This window comes from Phascolarctos cinereus, unplaced genomic scaffold (genome assembly GCF_003287225.1).
Source record: "Phascolarctos cinereus isolate Bilbo 61053 unplaced genomic scaffold, phaCin_HiC Scaffold_4;HRSCAF=312, whole genome shotgun sequence".
Lineage (NCBI taxonomy): Eukaryota > Metazoa > Chordata > Mammalia > Diprotodontia > Phascolarctidae > Phascolarctos > Phascolarctos cinereus.
In genome coordinates this window covers 210,485,047-210,502,301 of record NW_027555847.1, presented here as the reverse complement: position 1 = coordinate 210,502,301, position 17,255 = coordinate 210,485,047, and the positions used below count along the sequence as shown (strand labels likewise).

Genomic DNA, 17,255 nt, shown 5'->3' with positions numbered 1-17,255 from the left:
ACTTTCCCTAGGTTATTCCCAAATAGTCAAATCTTGTGGGTGGCTCTTTAGGCACATCCTAATCCTACTCAGGCAATAAAAAAACACCTATTCTCTTGCTGAGAATCTGACTCAATAGTTCATTTTTTCTATATTGAAGATTACCTGAAGTCAATTTTTTTAAGATTAATTTTTAGTTTTCAACATTCAACTTTTATAAGATTTTGAGTTTTAAATTTTTCCCTCTCCTTTCCCACCCCCTCTCCAAGATGGCATGCAATCTGATATAGGCTATACATGTATAATTATATTAGACATATTTCCACATTAGTCATATTGTGAAAGAATCAGAACCAAAGGGAAAAACCATGAGAAAGAAAAAAACAACAACAACAAAAGAAAGAGAAAATGGTATGCTTTGATTTTCATTCAGACTCCATAGTTCTTTCTCTGGATGTGGATAGCATTTTCCATTATTAGTCTTTTGGCATTATCTTAGATCACTGCATAGCTGAGAAGAGTTAAGTCTATCAAAGTTGGTCATCACATAATGTTACTGTTACTGTGTACAATGTACTCCTGGTTCTGCTCACTTCATTCAGCATCAGTTCATGTAAGTTTTTCCAGGTTTTTCTGAAGTCCACTTGCTCACCAATTCTTTATTTTTATATTTTTCTAAATCTTCATAGGATTTTTATTTTTTAAAAATATCTTAAATTATTAATTTATTTATTTTTAGTTTTCCACATTCGCTTCCACAAGATTTTGAGTTTCAAATTTTCTCCCCATCTTGTCCCTCCCCCACCCCAAGATGGCATGCACACTGAATACCCCTTCCCTTAATCTGCCCCCTTCTATCTCTTCCCCCCTTCTCATATTCCCTTCCTCTTCTATTTCACTGTAGGGCAGGATAGATTTCTATACCCCATTGCCTGTATATCTTATTTCCCAGTTGCATGTGAAAACAATTTTTAATATCTGTCTTTAAAACTTTGTGTTACAAATTTTCTACCTTCCTCCTTACCCACCCACCCTCATTGAGATGGCAAGGAACTCAATACAGGTTATTTAAATATATATATAGTCACCCAAAACATTTTCATAGTAGTCATGTTGTAAAAAACTAACTATATTTCCCTCATCCTATCCTGCCCTCTGTTTATTCTATTTTTTGACCCTGTCCCTCCTCAGAAGTGTTTGCTTCTGATTATCACCTCCCCCAATCTGCCTTCCCCTCTATCATCCCCCCACTCTCTTATCTCCTTTCCCCCTATCTTCCTGTAGGGCAAGATAGATTTCCATACCCAATTGAGTGTGTATGGTATTCCCTCCTTAAGCCAAATCCAATGAGAATAAGATTCACTCATTCAGCTTTTCCGCCAGTTCCACCATATTTGAGTAGCCAAAATGAAAACACAAAAGGAAAAAGGAGAAGGACTCTATACATGTTTTCTAGGCCCTTTTGAAAACATGGTGTTGTCCCTCTGGCTACATATATGTGAATATACAAGAAAGGGGATATTGTAGATATCAAGGGTATGGGCACAGTTCAGCAAAGAATGCCCCACAAATGTTACCATGGTAAGACTGGATGGTTCTATAATGTTACTCAACATGCTGTAGGCATTGTTGTAAACAAACAGGTTAAGGGCAAGATTCTAGCCAAGAGAATTAATTTTCGTATTGAGCATATTAAGCATTCCAAGAGCAGAGATAGCTTCCTGAAGCAGGTAAAGGAAAATGATCAGAAAAGAAGGAAGCCAAAGAAAAAGGCACTTGGGTTCAACTGAAGTGCCAGCCTGCTCCACCCAGAGAAGCACACTTTGTGAGAACCAATGGCAAGGAACATGAGCTGTTGGAACTGATCTCCCCTACGAATTCATGGCATAAATGGCTGTAAAATAAAAACCAATAAAAAAATTCTTGGGTTAAAAAAAAGATTCACTCATTCCCTCTCACCTTCCCCCATTTCCCCTCCACTGTAAAAGCCTTTTCTTGTCTGTTTTACGTGAGATAATTTACCCCATTCCACCTTTCCCTTTCTCCTTCTCCTTGTATAATCCTCTTTCACCCTTTAATTTTATTCTTCAGATATCACCCCTTCATCTTCAACTCACCCTTGCCCTCTATCTTTCTTTTTTTCTATCTATCTATCTATCTATTTAATTTTTTTTCCCTCCAACTACCCTAATACTGACAAAGGTCTCATGAGTTACAAGTATCATCTTTCCATGCAGGAATGTAAACAGTTTGACCTTAATAAGTCCCTTATGATTTCTCTTTCCTGTTTACCTCTTCATGCTTCTTTAGAGTCTTGCATTTGAAAGTAAAATTTTCTATTCAGCTCTGGTCTTTTCATCAAGAATGCCTGAAAGTCCTATTTCACTGAATGTCTATTTTCCCCCTGAAGATATTATACTCAGTTTTGCTAGGTAGGTGATTCTTGACTGTAATCCTATATCCTTTGACCTCCGGAATATCATATTCCAAGCCCTCTGGTCCTTTAATGTAGAAAATGTTAAATCTTGTGTTATCCTGATTGTGTGTCCACAATACTTGAATTGTTTCTTTCTGGCTGCCTGAAGTATTTTCTCCTTGACCTGGGAACTCTGGAATTTGTCTATAATATTTCTAGGAGTTTTTCTTTGGGGATCTCTTTCAGGAGGTGATCAGTGGATTCTTTCAATTCATACTTTACCTCTGGTTCTAGAATATCAGGGTAGTTTTCCATGATAATTTCTTGAAAGATGATGTTTAGGCTCTTTTTTGATCATGGCCTTCAGGTAGTCCAATAATTTTAAAGTTATCTCTCGTGGATCTATTTTCCAGGTCAATTGTTTTTTCCAGTGAGGTATTTCACATTGTCTTCTATTTTTTCATTCTTTTGGTTTTGTTTTACAATGTCTTGAATTCTCATAAAGTCACTAGTTTCCAATTGCTCCATTCCAATTTTTAAGGAAGTATTTTCTTCAGTAAGCTTTTGGACTTCCTCTTCCATTTGTCCAATTCTGCTTTTTAAAGCATTTTTCTCCTCATTGGCTTTTTGGACCTAGTTTGCCATTTGTGTTAGGCTATTTTTTAAGGTGTTATTTCCTTCAGTATTTTTTTGGGTCTCCTTTAGCAAGCTGTTGACTTGTTTTTTATTATTTTCTTGCATCACTCTCATTTCTCTCCCTAGTTTTTCTCTACTTCTCTTACTTGCTTTTCAAAATACTTTTTGAGCTCTTCCATGGCTTGGGACTGATTCATATTTTTCTTGGAAGCTTTGGATATAGGAGCTTTGACTTTGTTGCCTTCTTCTGGTTGTATGTTTTGATCTTCTTTGTCACCAAAATAAGATTTTATGGTCTGACTTTTTTTGTGCAGGTTGCTCAAGTTCCCAGACAATTCCTTAACTTTTAAACTCTTTGCTAAGGTAGGGTTCTGCTTTCAGTGTGGTGAATGTATGGGGGTTCTGTGCAGCTGTTTTCAGAGATACTTCTAGGGACCTGTAAATTTTCAGTTTTTCCAAGGTGGTACGATCAAGGGCGAGGTGTCTATACCTTTCCTGGTCTGTACTCTGCTCTATAAGTGACCACAAGCACTTTTTTCTGCCTTCAAACTGTGAGGATTCCCTCTTCACTCCCACTACAAGCTCCACCATGCCAGCACTCCTCCTTGCCCTAGGACCACCACCCAGAACTGTGACCCAGATCCAAGCATGGGCAAAGCAAGAGATTCCTGCCTCAGCACCAGCAAAGAAATCCTTGCAGTCCTCCTCTGATCAGCCACTCAATTCCCCCTCTGTGGGCCGAGAGCTCCAGAAGCAGCCGCCACCCTGGGGATGCACCTGGAGTAGGGCTGGGACTGAGCTTCTATCTCACCCAGGTCTGACAGACCTTTCCTACTGACCTTCTAATTTGTCTTTGGCATTTGTGAGTTGAGAAGTCTGGAAACTGCCATAGCTCCCCTTGATTTAGTCCCGAGGCCTGCTCCAGATTCGCTGAGGCCTGGTCTTTGCCTGCACACCCATGCTGAACTGCACTCCTCTCCCAGCTCAGCACAATAGATCTTTCCAATCAACCATCCAGACTGTCTTAGGCTGGAAATTTGTTTCACTCTGTCTTTTTGGGTTCTGCTGCTCTAGAATTTGTTTAGAGCCATTTTTTACAGGTATTTGGAGGTGTTTGGGGGAGAACTCATGCAAGTCACTGCTTTTATTCTGCCATCTTGGTTCTGCCCCCTTGATCCTGCTCACTATTTCTTATGGAAGAATAGTATTCCCTTATGTTCTTATACCGTTAACTTGTTTAGCCATCCCCCAATTGATGGGCATCCCATTAATTTCCAATTCTTTGCCACCACAAAAAGTGCTGCTATAAATATTTTTGTACATGTGGGTCCTTTTCCCTTTTTTTATGATCTCTTTGGGATACAGACCTAGTAGTGCTACTGCTGGATCAAAGATTATGCACAACTTTATAGTCCTTTGGGTATAGTTCCAAATTGCTTTCCAGAATGGTTGGATCAGCTCACAACTCCACCAACAATGCATTAGTGTTCCAATTTTCCCACATCTTCTCCAACATTTACTATTTTCCCAAGAAGTCAAAATTTTTTGAGATCTACTTTGGCAGTTGAAAAGCCAGCTCTCTTGTAATGTTTACTTGTACCTCTGGACTCTATCCTCCTATATGACTCTGTACAGCCTGCATGGATGAGAAAGTTTGCAGGTAGTGGGTTTCAGCTTGCTGTTGCTAAGATCTTAAACAGAAGGGAAGTAGTTTCAATTGGAAATGACTTCCCATTGACACATGGTGGGCCTGGACAAAACAGAATCAGGTTGTGTACTGCCTTGTTGACACCAGAAACTTCCTTGGGAAGCTTCAAAGTCACTTCAGTGTATCTGAAAAATGTTGGTAGTTTTTTTCTTAGTTCTATAAGGACAAATCCTTCTAGAGGAGGTAATGGTATTTTCTTCGAATGTCGCTCATAAAGTGACCAGAGCATGATGTCACACTTGTGGCATACTGTCTAGGGAAACAGTCTAGTTCACATCCTTGGTCTTCACTATCCCCTTTGTATGATACCCTAAAAATCTATGTGGAAAATACTAATAAAGAATTGTTGACTGGATCATGGTCAGTACTTGTGGAGGCTGGTATGACCTCCTTTCCTGGCTCCATCTTCTTTTCTAATGCTGATCCAATAGCCCTCAGCTTCTGCAGCTCCAAGGTTGCATTCTTTTTATGGGTGCATATGGCCTTCATATGACCATCTTTGCCACAGGTGTAACAGATGAAAGTCCTGTCTTTCTATTTTTCTTTTGATGGTGGTATTTGTGTATAGGCTGATATGGCCTCTTTTTACTTTTCCTGTTACCTTTTCAGGTGGAATGATTTTGTCTACTGTTCTGCCTTTCCTTCAGTTTTCTACAAATCTTTTTGGTAGATTTTTATATCAGGGCGGGTTTCCTGTTTATTTCCCCTGGATCACATATGGGAAGATGTTCCTGAGATTAATAGAGATGATTTAGACATGTCAAAGTAATGATGAAAAGGAATTAAGAGCCTTGAAGAACCTGCTTCAAACATCATACACCTTGAAGACGCAATGCTACAAGGGAACAGTAATTTAATGTTTGAAGGTATTGGACAGCTAACTTGGTGGCAATAAAAGCACAGCAAAGAGATGATATAATGTTTCTAATGACCTACTAACATGCTGAAGAAAAGGTCTTTTATTTTTTAAGGTTGAAGAAGCTGCTTCAGAGAATATTAATAAAACGGGCAATGACTAGAAATCACAAGAACCACATTAAGGTCTCCCAAGTGCTAAGGGAGATGGTATACAACAAAATACCATGGTTGGGGGTATAGCTAAGATGGCAGAGTAAAGGCAGGGACTCACTTGAGCTCTCTCAAATTCCTTTCCACACAAATTCAAAATAACTCTTCAAAACAAATTCTGGAGTAGCAGAACCAACAAAAGGTCAGGATGAAAAAATTTTCCTGCCCACGATAACTAAGAAGGTCAGCAGAAAATGTCTATCTCATGGGAGCGAGAATAGAGTGTCAGCAAGCCAATAGCAGGCCTTGGGGTTGGTTACATCAATGGCTGGGGCTTCTGGGGCTTTCAACTCACAGATGGTAAGGGGGTTGGACAACTGGTCAGAAGGAGATTTACAGGGTACTCTTTGTTGGCACTGACTGAAGGACTCTGCAGCATTGTCTATACACAGTTGTGGGTTGCAGTACCAGGGAAAGAAGGAGCACTAGCACACTAGTGCTTGTGAGAGTGGGGAGCCGGTACCCTGGTCACAGTTCTAGGGTAGAAAAAAGTAATTGTGGTTGCTCACAGACCAGAGTACAGGACAGAATAGCAGTGGCCATACCTCTCCTTACATCATACCACCTTGGAAGAACTGAAAACTTACAGATTCTCAAAAGCAGCTTTGAAAACAACAGCACAAAAATCCTGAAACTTGGGATTGTGCCCTCTCTGCCCCAGCAGCAGAGCCCAACTTTAGCATAAAGTACAGAGTCAAGAAATAGGCCGGAAAATGAGCAAACAACAAAAAGAACCTGACTATAGAAAGTTACTATAATGACAGGGAAGATCCAGACACAAACTCAAGAAGACTTTGAAGTCAAATGAGCTACATATAAAGTCTCAGAGAAAAATATGAATTGGTCAGAGACCTGAAATGAATTCCTGGAAGAATTCAAAAAGATTTTAGCAATCAAAAAGGAGAAGTAGAAGAAAAGAAACAAGAGTGATGAAAGAAAATCATGAAAACAGAGTCAACAGCTTTGTAAAAGAGTCACAAAAATATTGAAGAAAATAACATATTAATAAACAAAATTGGCCAAATGGTAAAGAGGCACAAAAATTCACTGAAAACAACTCCTTAAAAAGCAGAACTGGACAAATGAAAAAGGACGTACAAAAGGTCATCATAGAAAATTCCTTAAAAAATAGAATTGGGCAAGTGGAAACTAATGACTCCATAAGAATCAAGAATCAAGAAGCAATAAAACAAAATCAAAAGAATGAAAAAAAAATAGAATCAAATTTTAAATAAATAAATAATCAGAAAAACCAACTGACCAGGAATATAGATCAAGGACAGATAATTTAAGAATTATAGGACTGCCTGAAAGCCATGATCAAAAAAAAGTGGCTGGACATCATCTTTTAAGAAAGTATCAAGGAAAACTGCCCTGATATCTTAGAATCAGAGGGTTAAATAGAAATGGAAAGAATCCACCAATCACCACCTGAAAGAGATCCCCAAATGAAAACCCTCAGGAATATTATAGCCAAATTCCAGAGTTCCCAGGCCAAGGAGAAAATACTGCAAGCAGCTAGAAAGAAACAATTCAAATATCATGGAGCCACAGTCAGGATAACACATGATTTAGCAGCTTCTACATTAATGAGAGGGCTTGGAGTGTAAAATTCTAGGGGGCAAAGAAGCTAGAATTACAAACAAGAATAACCCAGCAAAACTGAGTATAATCCTTCAGGGGGGAAAATGGCATTTAATGAAACAGAGAACTTTCAAGAAATCCCCATGAAAAGACTAGACCTGAACAGAAAATTTTACTTTCAAATACAAGACTCATGAAAAGCATAAAAAAGTAAACAGGAACGAGAAATCATAAAGATTCAATAAGGTTAAACTATTTATATTCCTACATGGTGAGATGATGCTTACAACTCCTAAGAACTTTATCATTATCAGGGCAATTAGAAGGAGTATACACAGACAGAAGGCACAGACATGAGTTGACTATGATGGGATGATTTCGAAAAAATAAAACGAAGGATGAGAGAGTGGAATGCTTTGGGAGAAAGGGGAAAGGAGAGGGAGAATGGGGTTAATTATATTACATAAAGAGCCAAAAAATGAAGAGTTTTACAGTGAAGGGGAGATGTTTGAAAGAACAATTAATTCCAATACTATATTTGGAAAAATAAGCAAAAAAGGAGTCCTACCAAATTCCTTTTATGACACAAATATGGTGCTGACATCTAAAACCAGGAAAAGTAAAAACAGAGAAAAAAAATTGTAAACCAATTTCTCTAATGAATCTTGATGTAAAAAATTTAAATAAAATACTAACACTATGACCAGGTGAGATTTATACCAGAAATGCAGGTCTGGTTCAATACAGGAAAACTATTAGCACAATTGACCATTATCAATAACAAAAACAACAAATCATGATTATCTCAATAGATGCAGAAAAAGTTTTTGAAAAAAATGCAACATGCGTTCCTATTAAAAAACACTAGAAAGCATAAGAATAAATGGAGCTTTCCTTAAAATAAGATGTTTGTTCAGTCCTTCAGTCATGTTTAACTCTTTGTGACCTAATGGACTATATATAGCATGCCAGGCCCTTCTGTCCTCCACTGTCTCTTGAGGTCTGTTTATGTTCATGTTTGTTGTTTCCATGATACTATCTATCCATCTTACTCTTTGCCATTCCCTTTTCCTTTTGCCTTCAATCTTTCCCAACATCAGCATTTTCTCAATGAGTCTGTCTTCTCATTATATGGATAAAGTATTTAAGCTCTAGCTTCAGTATTTTACTTTTCAGTGAATAGCCTGAATTAATTTCTTCAATTATTGACTGATTTGACCTCTTTGCTGTCTAAAAGACTCAAAAATCTTTGCCAGCTCCACAATTCAAAAGCGTCAATTTCATGGTGCTCAGCTTTCCTTATAGTCCCACTATCACAGCCATGCATTGCTATTGGAAAAACCATAGCTTTGACCATTTGGACCTTTGTTGGCAAGATGATGCCTCTGCTTTTTTGTATGCTGTCCAGATTTGCCTTAACTTTTCTTCCAAGGAGTATCTTTTAATTTCATGGCTGCAGTTGCCATCTGAAGTGATCTTTGAGCCTAAGAATATAAAATGTGCCTCCATTTCTTCTCTCTCTATTTGGCAGGAAGTAATGGAACAGTTGCCAAGATCTTAGTTTTTTTGATGTTAAGCTTAAAACCAGCTTTTACACTCTCCTCTTTCACCCTCATGAAGAGGCTTCTTAGTTCTTCTTCACTTTCTGCCATCAGAGTGCCTATCGTCTGCATTTCTGAGGGTGTTGATATTTCTCCCAGCAACCTAAATTCCAGTTTTTGGTTCATCCAGCATGGCATTTCACATGATGTACTCTGTATATAAGTTAAATAAATAAGGTGACAATACACAACCTTGTTGCACTCCTTTTTCAATCTTAAACCAATCAGTTGTTTCATGTTTGGTTCTAACCATTGCTACTTGACACTCATACAGGTTCCTCAGGAGGTAAGTAAGATGATCTGGTATCCATCTCTTTGAGCACTCGCTATATTTTGTTATGAGCCACACGCTCAAAGGCTTTAGTGTAATCAATTAAATAGAAATAAATGTTTTTCTGAAACTCCCTTGCTTTCATTGAATGCTGGCAATTTGTTCTCTAGTTCATTTGCCTCTTTAAAAACCAGCCTACTCCTGTGGTAATTCTTGGTTCATATATTGTTGAAGCCTAGCTTGCAAATCTTAAGCATAACTTTGTTGGTGTATGAAATGAGCACAACTATACAGTAATTTGAACATTCCTTGGCACTGCCCTTCTTTAGGACTAGGAAATAAACTGATCTTTTCCAATCCAGTGGCCACTGTTGAGTTTTCCAAATTTGCTGACATACTGAATGCAGCACTTTAATTGCATCATCTTTTAGGATTCAACTAGAATTCCATCACCTCCACCAGTCTTATTGTGGGCAATGCTTCCTAAGGCCCACTTGACTTCATTCTCCAGGATGTCTGACTCTAGATCAGTAACCCCATCATCATGGTTATCATTGATCTTTCTTGTATGGTTCTTTTGTGTATTCTTGCTACCTCACTTAATCTCTTCTGCTTCTGTTAAATCCCTACCATTTTTGTCTTTTATAATGCCCATTTTTTACATAAAACTTTCTCTTGGTATCTCTAATTTTCTTGAAGAAATCCCTTGTCTCTTCCATTCTTTTGTTTTCTTCTATTTTTTGCATTGCTCATTTAAGAAAACCTTATCTCACCTTGCTATTCTCAGGAATTCTGTATCTTTCCCTTTCTCCTTTATTTTTTACTTTATTTCTTTCCTCAGCTATTTGTAAAGCTTCATCAGACAATCATTTTGCTTTCTTGTTCTTCTTTTTCTTTGGAATGCTTTTTGTTGCTGCCTCCTGTACAATATTGTGAACCCTGGCCCATTATTTTTCAGACACTCTATCTACAAATCTGTTCATCACCTCCACTTCATATTCATAAGGGATTTTATTTTGGCCATACCTGTAAGATCTGATGGTTTCCCCTACTTTCTTCAACTTATGTCTCAATTTTGCAATAAGAAGCTCTTGATCCAATATACAGTCAGCTCCATAGTACTTTTTTTTTAAAAAATGGTAAGTACTACCCATCTAAAACCATCAGCAAGCATTATCTGTTATGGGGATGAGCTAGAAGCCTTCCCAATAAGATCAAGGGTGAAGCAAGACTGCCAATTGTCACCACTATTATTCAGTACTGTACTAGAAATGCTAGCTATAGCAATAAGAGAAGAAAAAGACATTAATGGAATTAGAATGGGAAATGAGGAAACAAAACTGTCATTCTTTGCAGTTGACATGATGGCATACTTAATCCTCAAGAATCAACTAAAAAAACTACTTAAACAATTAACAACTGCAGGAAAGTTGTAGAATATAAAATAAACCCACATAAATCTCAGCATTTCTATATATTACCCACAAAGTCCAGCAGCAAGAGATTGAAAGAAAAATTCCATTTAAAAAAACTGCGGACATTACACAATATTTGGCAGTCTACCTGCCAAGACAAACTCGGGAACTATATGAACACAATTACACAACTGGAAAAATAGTAATTGCTCATGGGTAGGCTAAGCTAATATAATAAAAATGACAATGATACTAAATTAATTTACTTATTTAGTGCCATATCAATCAAATTACAAGATAATTATTTTATAGAGCTAGAAAAAGTAATAACAAAATTCATCTGGAAGAACAAAAGGTCAAAAACATCATGGGAATCAATGAAAAAAATGTGAAGGATAATGGCCTAACAGTACCAGATCTCAAACTGTATTACAAAGCGATAATCATCAAAACAATCTGGTGCTGGCTAAGAAGTAGAGTGGTGGGTCTGTGGAATAGATCAGGTACAAAACGCACAGCAGAAAATGACCATAGTAATTTAGTGTTTGAAAAACCCAAAGATCCAAACTTTTGGGACAAGAATTCATTTGACAAAAATGCTGGGAAAACTGGAAGCTAGTTTGGCAGAAATTAGAGTACATGTCACACTGTATACCAAAATAGAGTCAAAATAGCATATGATTTAGATGTAAAGGGTGATGCGTAAGTAAATTAGGAGAGCATGGAATAGTTTGCCTGTCACATCAATGGATAAGGGAATAATTTATGACCAAACAAGAGATAGAGAGCATCAAGGGATGTAAAATAGATAATTTTGATTACATTAAATTAAAAAGTTCTTTTCACAAACAAAAACCAATGCAGCCAAGCCAAGATTAGAAGGAAAGCAGAAAACTGGGAAAATAATTTTAATAGCAAGTTTCTGATAAAGGCTTCATTTCTCAAATATATAGGGAACTCATCAAATTTATAAGAATTTGCATCATTTCCCAATTGATAAATGGCTAAAGGATATGAACAGGCAGTTTTTAGAAGAAATCAAAGCTAGCTATCTACAGTTATATGAAAAAATGTTCTGAAACATTATTGATTAGAGAAATGCAAATTAAAAATAACTCTGAGGTACCACCTCACACTTATCAGATTGGCTAATATAACAGAAAAAAATGACAAATGTTGGAGAGGATGTGGGAAAACTGGGACATTGTTTGCACTGTTAGTGGAGTTGTGAACTGAACCAACTGTTCTGGAAAGCAAATTGGAATGATCTAGCAATACCATTACTAGGTCTGTATCCCAAAGAGATCAGAAGAAAAGGAAAAGGACCTATATGTGTAAAAATATTTATACCAGCTTTTTCTGGTGACAACAAATTGGAAATTGAGGGATGCCCATCAGTTGGGGAATGGCTGAACAAGATGCTCTCAGAAAAACCTTGAAGACTTACATGAACTGATGCAAAGTGAAGTGAGTAGAACTAGGAGAACCTTATATACAATGTTGTAATGATAATCAACTGTGAATGACTTAGCCATTCTCAGCAATATAATGATCCAAGACAATTGTGAAGGACTTATGATGAAAAATGTATTCCCCTCCAGAGGAAGAACTGATGGAATCTGAATGCAGATTGAAGCATAACTTTTTTAAAACTTTGGGGGTTGTTTTGGATCTCTGTTTTCTTTTACAACATGGTTAATATGGAAATATATTTTGCACAACTGCATATATATATAATCTGTATCAAATCGCTTGCCTTCTCAAGCAGGGGACAGGGGAGGGAGGAAGGGAAAGAATTTGGAACTCAAAAATTTTAAAAATGAATGTTAAAAATTGTTTTTTATGTGTAATTAGAAAATAAGGTGTAAACATTTTCATGTTTATTTTTTAAAAATGCTATGGTCATACCTAATACTGTAATAGCAATGAGAATGCCCTCTAGCTACCAAGAATTGGTAGTCAGTCAGGAAGCTGGAAACACAGATGATAAATAGAATATTCAGGAAAAGCACAAGTTGAGTTTTGTCATCCTAGAAAATCTTCTATATGAACAGAAACTAAAAGAATGGCAGGCTTAGATCAACCAGAGATAACCAAAAAGATAGGGACAAAACTGCCGGAAGCTGGTCCAGCAAACACAGCCACTCCTCTAAGAGGGATAAAGAGACTGAGGCTGGCCACTCTGGGTACACTGGAGTGTACAAAGATAGACTAACCTACATTTTGCTATAGTCATGGATAATATGGTCACATGCATGCAAGGTACAAGAACTGATGGTCCATGGGACCAGAATTGAGAAATAGAGTTAATGCTGGAGCTGCTCCAGAACTCAAAGAAATTAGCTCTCTCCTGCATACCTTTCCACTTGCAATTATAGAAGCTCATTTGGCAGCAATTATGAGGACTTCAGTAAATCCTACTGCTTCAACAGTAGATTCTAAGCAACAAGAATCATGATCTCTTTTAAGAACTTTGGAATTGATTGTGTGACATGGGAGACATTGGCCCTCATCAGAGAAGGTGCTGTGCTCTATGAGCAAAGCAGAATTGAAGTAGCTCAAAGAAATACAAGATGCACAAATTTAGAGAATCCACCCCAAATGTTCACATTTGTGCCTGACCCTGTGGTAGAGCATTCTGAGCTCATATTGATCTGATCAGCCGCAGTTGGATGCACTGTAACTTGACTCTAACATAGTGATGTCATTCTGGTCCTCTTCAAGAATGAAGGAAACAACCAACTTTCTCTGACTTCTCTTTCTCTGCTCTGACTTCACTTTTCTCTCTTCCCAATTTCAACCCTAGAGGTAATCAGGTCAGCAGAGTACTATCCTTTATTCTTGAGACCCTTACCCCCTAGTCCTATTGTTGCTCATCCACTGTCAAACTCCCAGCTTGGATTACTTCCACCAATTGTCTCTTCCACTCCCACTCATGTGTTGCTGAATGGAGCTAGAGGAAATCACGCAATTAAACTGATTGAATATACTACAAATTTTTGTTAACTAACCTTAATAAAGTGATATTTTTAATCCTAATTGATTGCCTATCTTATTCCCCAAAGAAGTCATTCCAAACATTCTCTTCTTTCCTCAAGCCTCTCACACAGCCTCCTCCCTTGCCCTTTTAGCTGAATGCCTTGCCTTTTATTTTACTAAGAAAACTGAGAACTTTCTATATAAGCTCTGTTTTCTTGATCTCAAAACACTTTGTATCATTCCCTATTCTCTCTTCCTTTCTTTCAATCTCTGATGATGGGGTGGCCTTTCTCTTTTCCAAGGTCTTTGTGTGTTCTTGATCCCGAAGACTGGCCCCTCAATCATGTTCTCCTCCAGTATTTCATGTCTTCTTATTTATTGTTTTTTTTTCAAATATGCCAAGTCTATTCTATCCATAAAAAATGTTCACTACAGCCTGTTATCCCCTCAAATTACTTTCCTATATCTCTCCTTCCATTCACAGCCAAATGCCTAGAAAACACTGTCTATACTTGCCTTCATTTTCTCTCACTCTTTTCAACATCTTGCAATTTGGCTTCCAACCTCATCACAACCAACATCATATTGCAAATATTTTACAGATGTATTTTTAAATTCACTTACCTCTTATAAAGCATAGAGACGGCATATACAGTATAACTAGGTATATATACAAGTATATATAAAGTATATATATATGATATACATTGTATATGTGTCTATATTTATACATACATATGTATATACACATATATGTGCATATATACATATATGTATATGTATGTGTGTATATATATATATATATATATATATACACATTTGTCGTTTAGTCATTTCAATTGTGTCCAACTCTTCTTTATTTATTTGTGGTTTTCTTGGCAAAGATATTAGAATGGTTTGCCATTTCTTTCTCTAGCTCATTTTACAGATGAGGAACTGAGGCAAACAGGGTCAAGTGATTGGCCCAGGGTCACATAGTAAGTGTCTGAGGCTAGATTTGAACTCAGGAAGATGAATCTTCCTGACTCCAGGCCTGGCACTCTGTCCACTGTACCACCTACCTGCCTCATGATGAGAAGAGAAACACAGTAATAAATCATTGGGACAGCTGTAAATTGATGTAGTTATTTTGGAAGGCAATTTTGAGTTATACAAAAAAATTAACGTTGCAAACTCCTGGACATATTGTACCACAGAGATTAAAAACAGAAAGTACTGATTACTTATTTTTCTTGGGTTGGTGTTCATTTACTCTTTCTGAAATAGACTGGATTTGCAAGATGTTCTCTCTAAAAATTGGTTATTTCTTCCTAGCTATTATGCTACCAGATGAACCATGATAATCTTGGATTATGGAACATATGTAACAAAATATTTCTAGCAATACTTTTTATAGTAACAAGACTGGAAACAAAATAGGTGAAGGAATTAGAACCAGGATAATAATATTCTGCTAGGTCCCTTTTGGTGTGAATAATAAAGTATGTATTTGAATTCCTATTATTCGAAGTTGTAGTTACGTCAAATAAGGTTATCGGTTCCAGCATAATGATGCAGTGTGAATTCAAATGATGTAAAAATTCATTATTTGTGTAACTGAGTCCCAAGGCCCAATGATATGGGACTTTCATAATTGGTTAAAATCAATGCCCTACACCTGCATAAGAGTGAGGTGGAGTTGGTAACAAGGAAAGATAAAAGAGCTCCAGTCTCTTCAGTCATTTTGAGTCTCTTCAGTTTCTTTGAGTTTCTTGAGTCATTTTGAGTTATGTAGCTACTTTGCGTGCTTCTGGCTTCCAGTTCCAAGAGAAAAGATGGACAATGCCAACTCCCACTCAGGTTGCTGAAAGGAAAACTAAGATCCTGGAAAGAAGCTGACTGCAGAGGAGCTGGCAGTCTCCATCACGTCCCTATCCCCAGCTTGTGCCACCAGAGAACTTTGAGGAACTTCCCCTGGGTTGAGATACAGATCTCTCTTTGTTCTCAGTAGGAGAGCTCATTTATTCTGTATTGTCTATTACATATTCTCCAATGTATACTTTCTCTGATTTCTGTTTTGCTATTGATTTGGATAAATTTGGGTAAATAACTACTATGTGGGTTCATTGTGGAACTGGTATTAGGTAGGAAAGGGATCAAGCCTAGGAAATAAAGCTTGGGGTCTTTCTTTTCTCCAGTTAATGAAAAGCAGTCAGAAGTTTAGCTTGAACCTGAAAACCACATCCCCCTAGACTAATAATATTTAAGGAAGCAGATAGATATAATTCTAGCCTGGCATCCCCTCTCTCTAAAGAGAGCAGAGTGGCCAAGCTTCTGATCCTAACCTCCTGCATCCCCTTCTGGCATTATTTAAAGTAAGAGGGAGAAGAGGCTGGAGATGTTTATTCTGTCTCTCATGCAAAATGACACCCTCATAAGGCCTCATTACATTTGTACTAATTAGGATCTAGTTGTTTATTTATTTATTTTTTGGCTAGGCAAAGGGGTTAAGTGACTTGCCCAGGGTCACACAGCTAGTAAGTATTATGTGTCTGAGGCTGGATTTGAACTCAGGTCCTCCTGAATTCAAGGCCAGTGCTCTATCCACTGCACCACCTAGCTGCCCCAATTAGGACCTAGTTGTATACAATGACTACAATAATGCAAATGGAAAACAACCCTAAAAGGAAGGTGAACTTAGATTAATTGCAATGATCAATCTTGATTCTGGAAAACAAATGATGAAATAGTCTTTCCTTCTCTTGGTAATGACATTTGTTTTACTGTTTTTCTTTATTACAAGGAAGAGTTAGACATGAGGGAAGAACATCAGGAAATGACTGTGATATAAAAAACAAAGGCAAGATAAAAACAAATGAATGCTGTGAAAAGGATTTGTATAAAATGGAAATACAAGAATGAATTATGTATCAATATCTATTGAGTAAAAGCATATACAGATTAGTGATATTTATTAATATAGTCTAAAATCTCTTATCCATAAGACTAAAATGATCTTTTTCTGTATTAAAAATGGTGATTGAATGCATAGTAAAAGTTCCTGCCCTCAAGGAGCTTAAATTCTAGTGGGCACCAGGTTCAGGGGCACCAGGCAGAGAAAGTCCTATGGAGATGACTCAACAGTGCAGCCTAGAGAGGATGAAGCGATTTTTGGGCTGAATTTCCTCCTTAAATTGGAAGTTCTTGGAGGAACCAGTCAATCAGAAAAGTCCTCCCCCTATATGTGACCCTTACCTTTCACCATCTGGGGCACTTGTCTCTCATCTTCTAGCAAAACTTTAATATGTTCTCTGAGTTGCTGACTCAGATCAGTATTTCCAGACACAGAGTAAGGCACAATGGTTTGGCCATATTGTTGCAAACTCATCTCTAATTTAGGGTCATCTCGCACTTCTGAATAGAAGGTGATGGCTCTCAGAAGTATGGCAGTGAATGTCAGAAGTACCAAAATTTGCAGTAGTATTAACTTCCAATTACGCACACTGAAGGTAGCCCTCTTCACTAACATGGCATAGAACTGCTGGCTGTAGACATAAATCTAAAAAGCAGAGAGAAATAAAGTATTATAATGGTTACTGAATCATAGAATTTTAGAGTT

The 17,255-nt window shown here is 37.3% G+C and overlaps 1 protein-coding gene across 1 annotated transcript in view; it reads right to left on the bottom strand.

Annotated features, from left to right (window-relative positions):
- The window catches only part of LOC110193499 (phospholipid-transporting ATPase ABCA3-like), a 337,264-nt gene that overhangs the window by 69,336 nt on the left and 250,673 nt on the right, over positions 1–17,255 (bottom strand). The window contains 1 exon segment of the mRNA XM_078151735.1: positions 16,892–17,195. Coding sequence (XP_078007861.1) covers positions 16,892–17,195 — 304 coding nt within the window.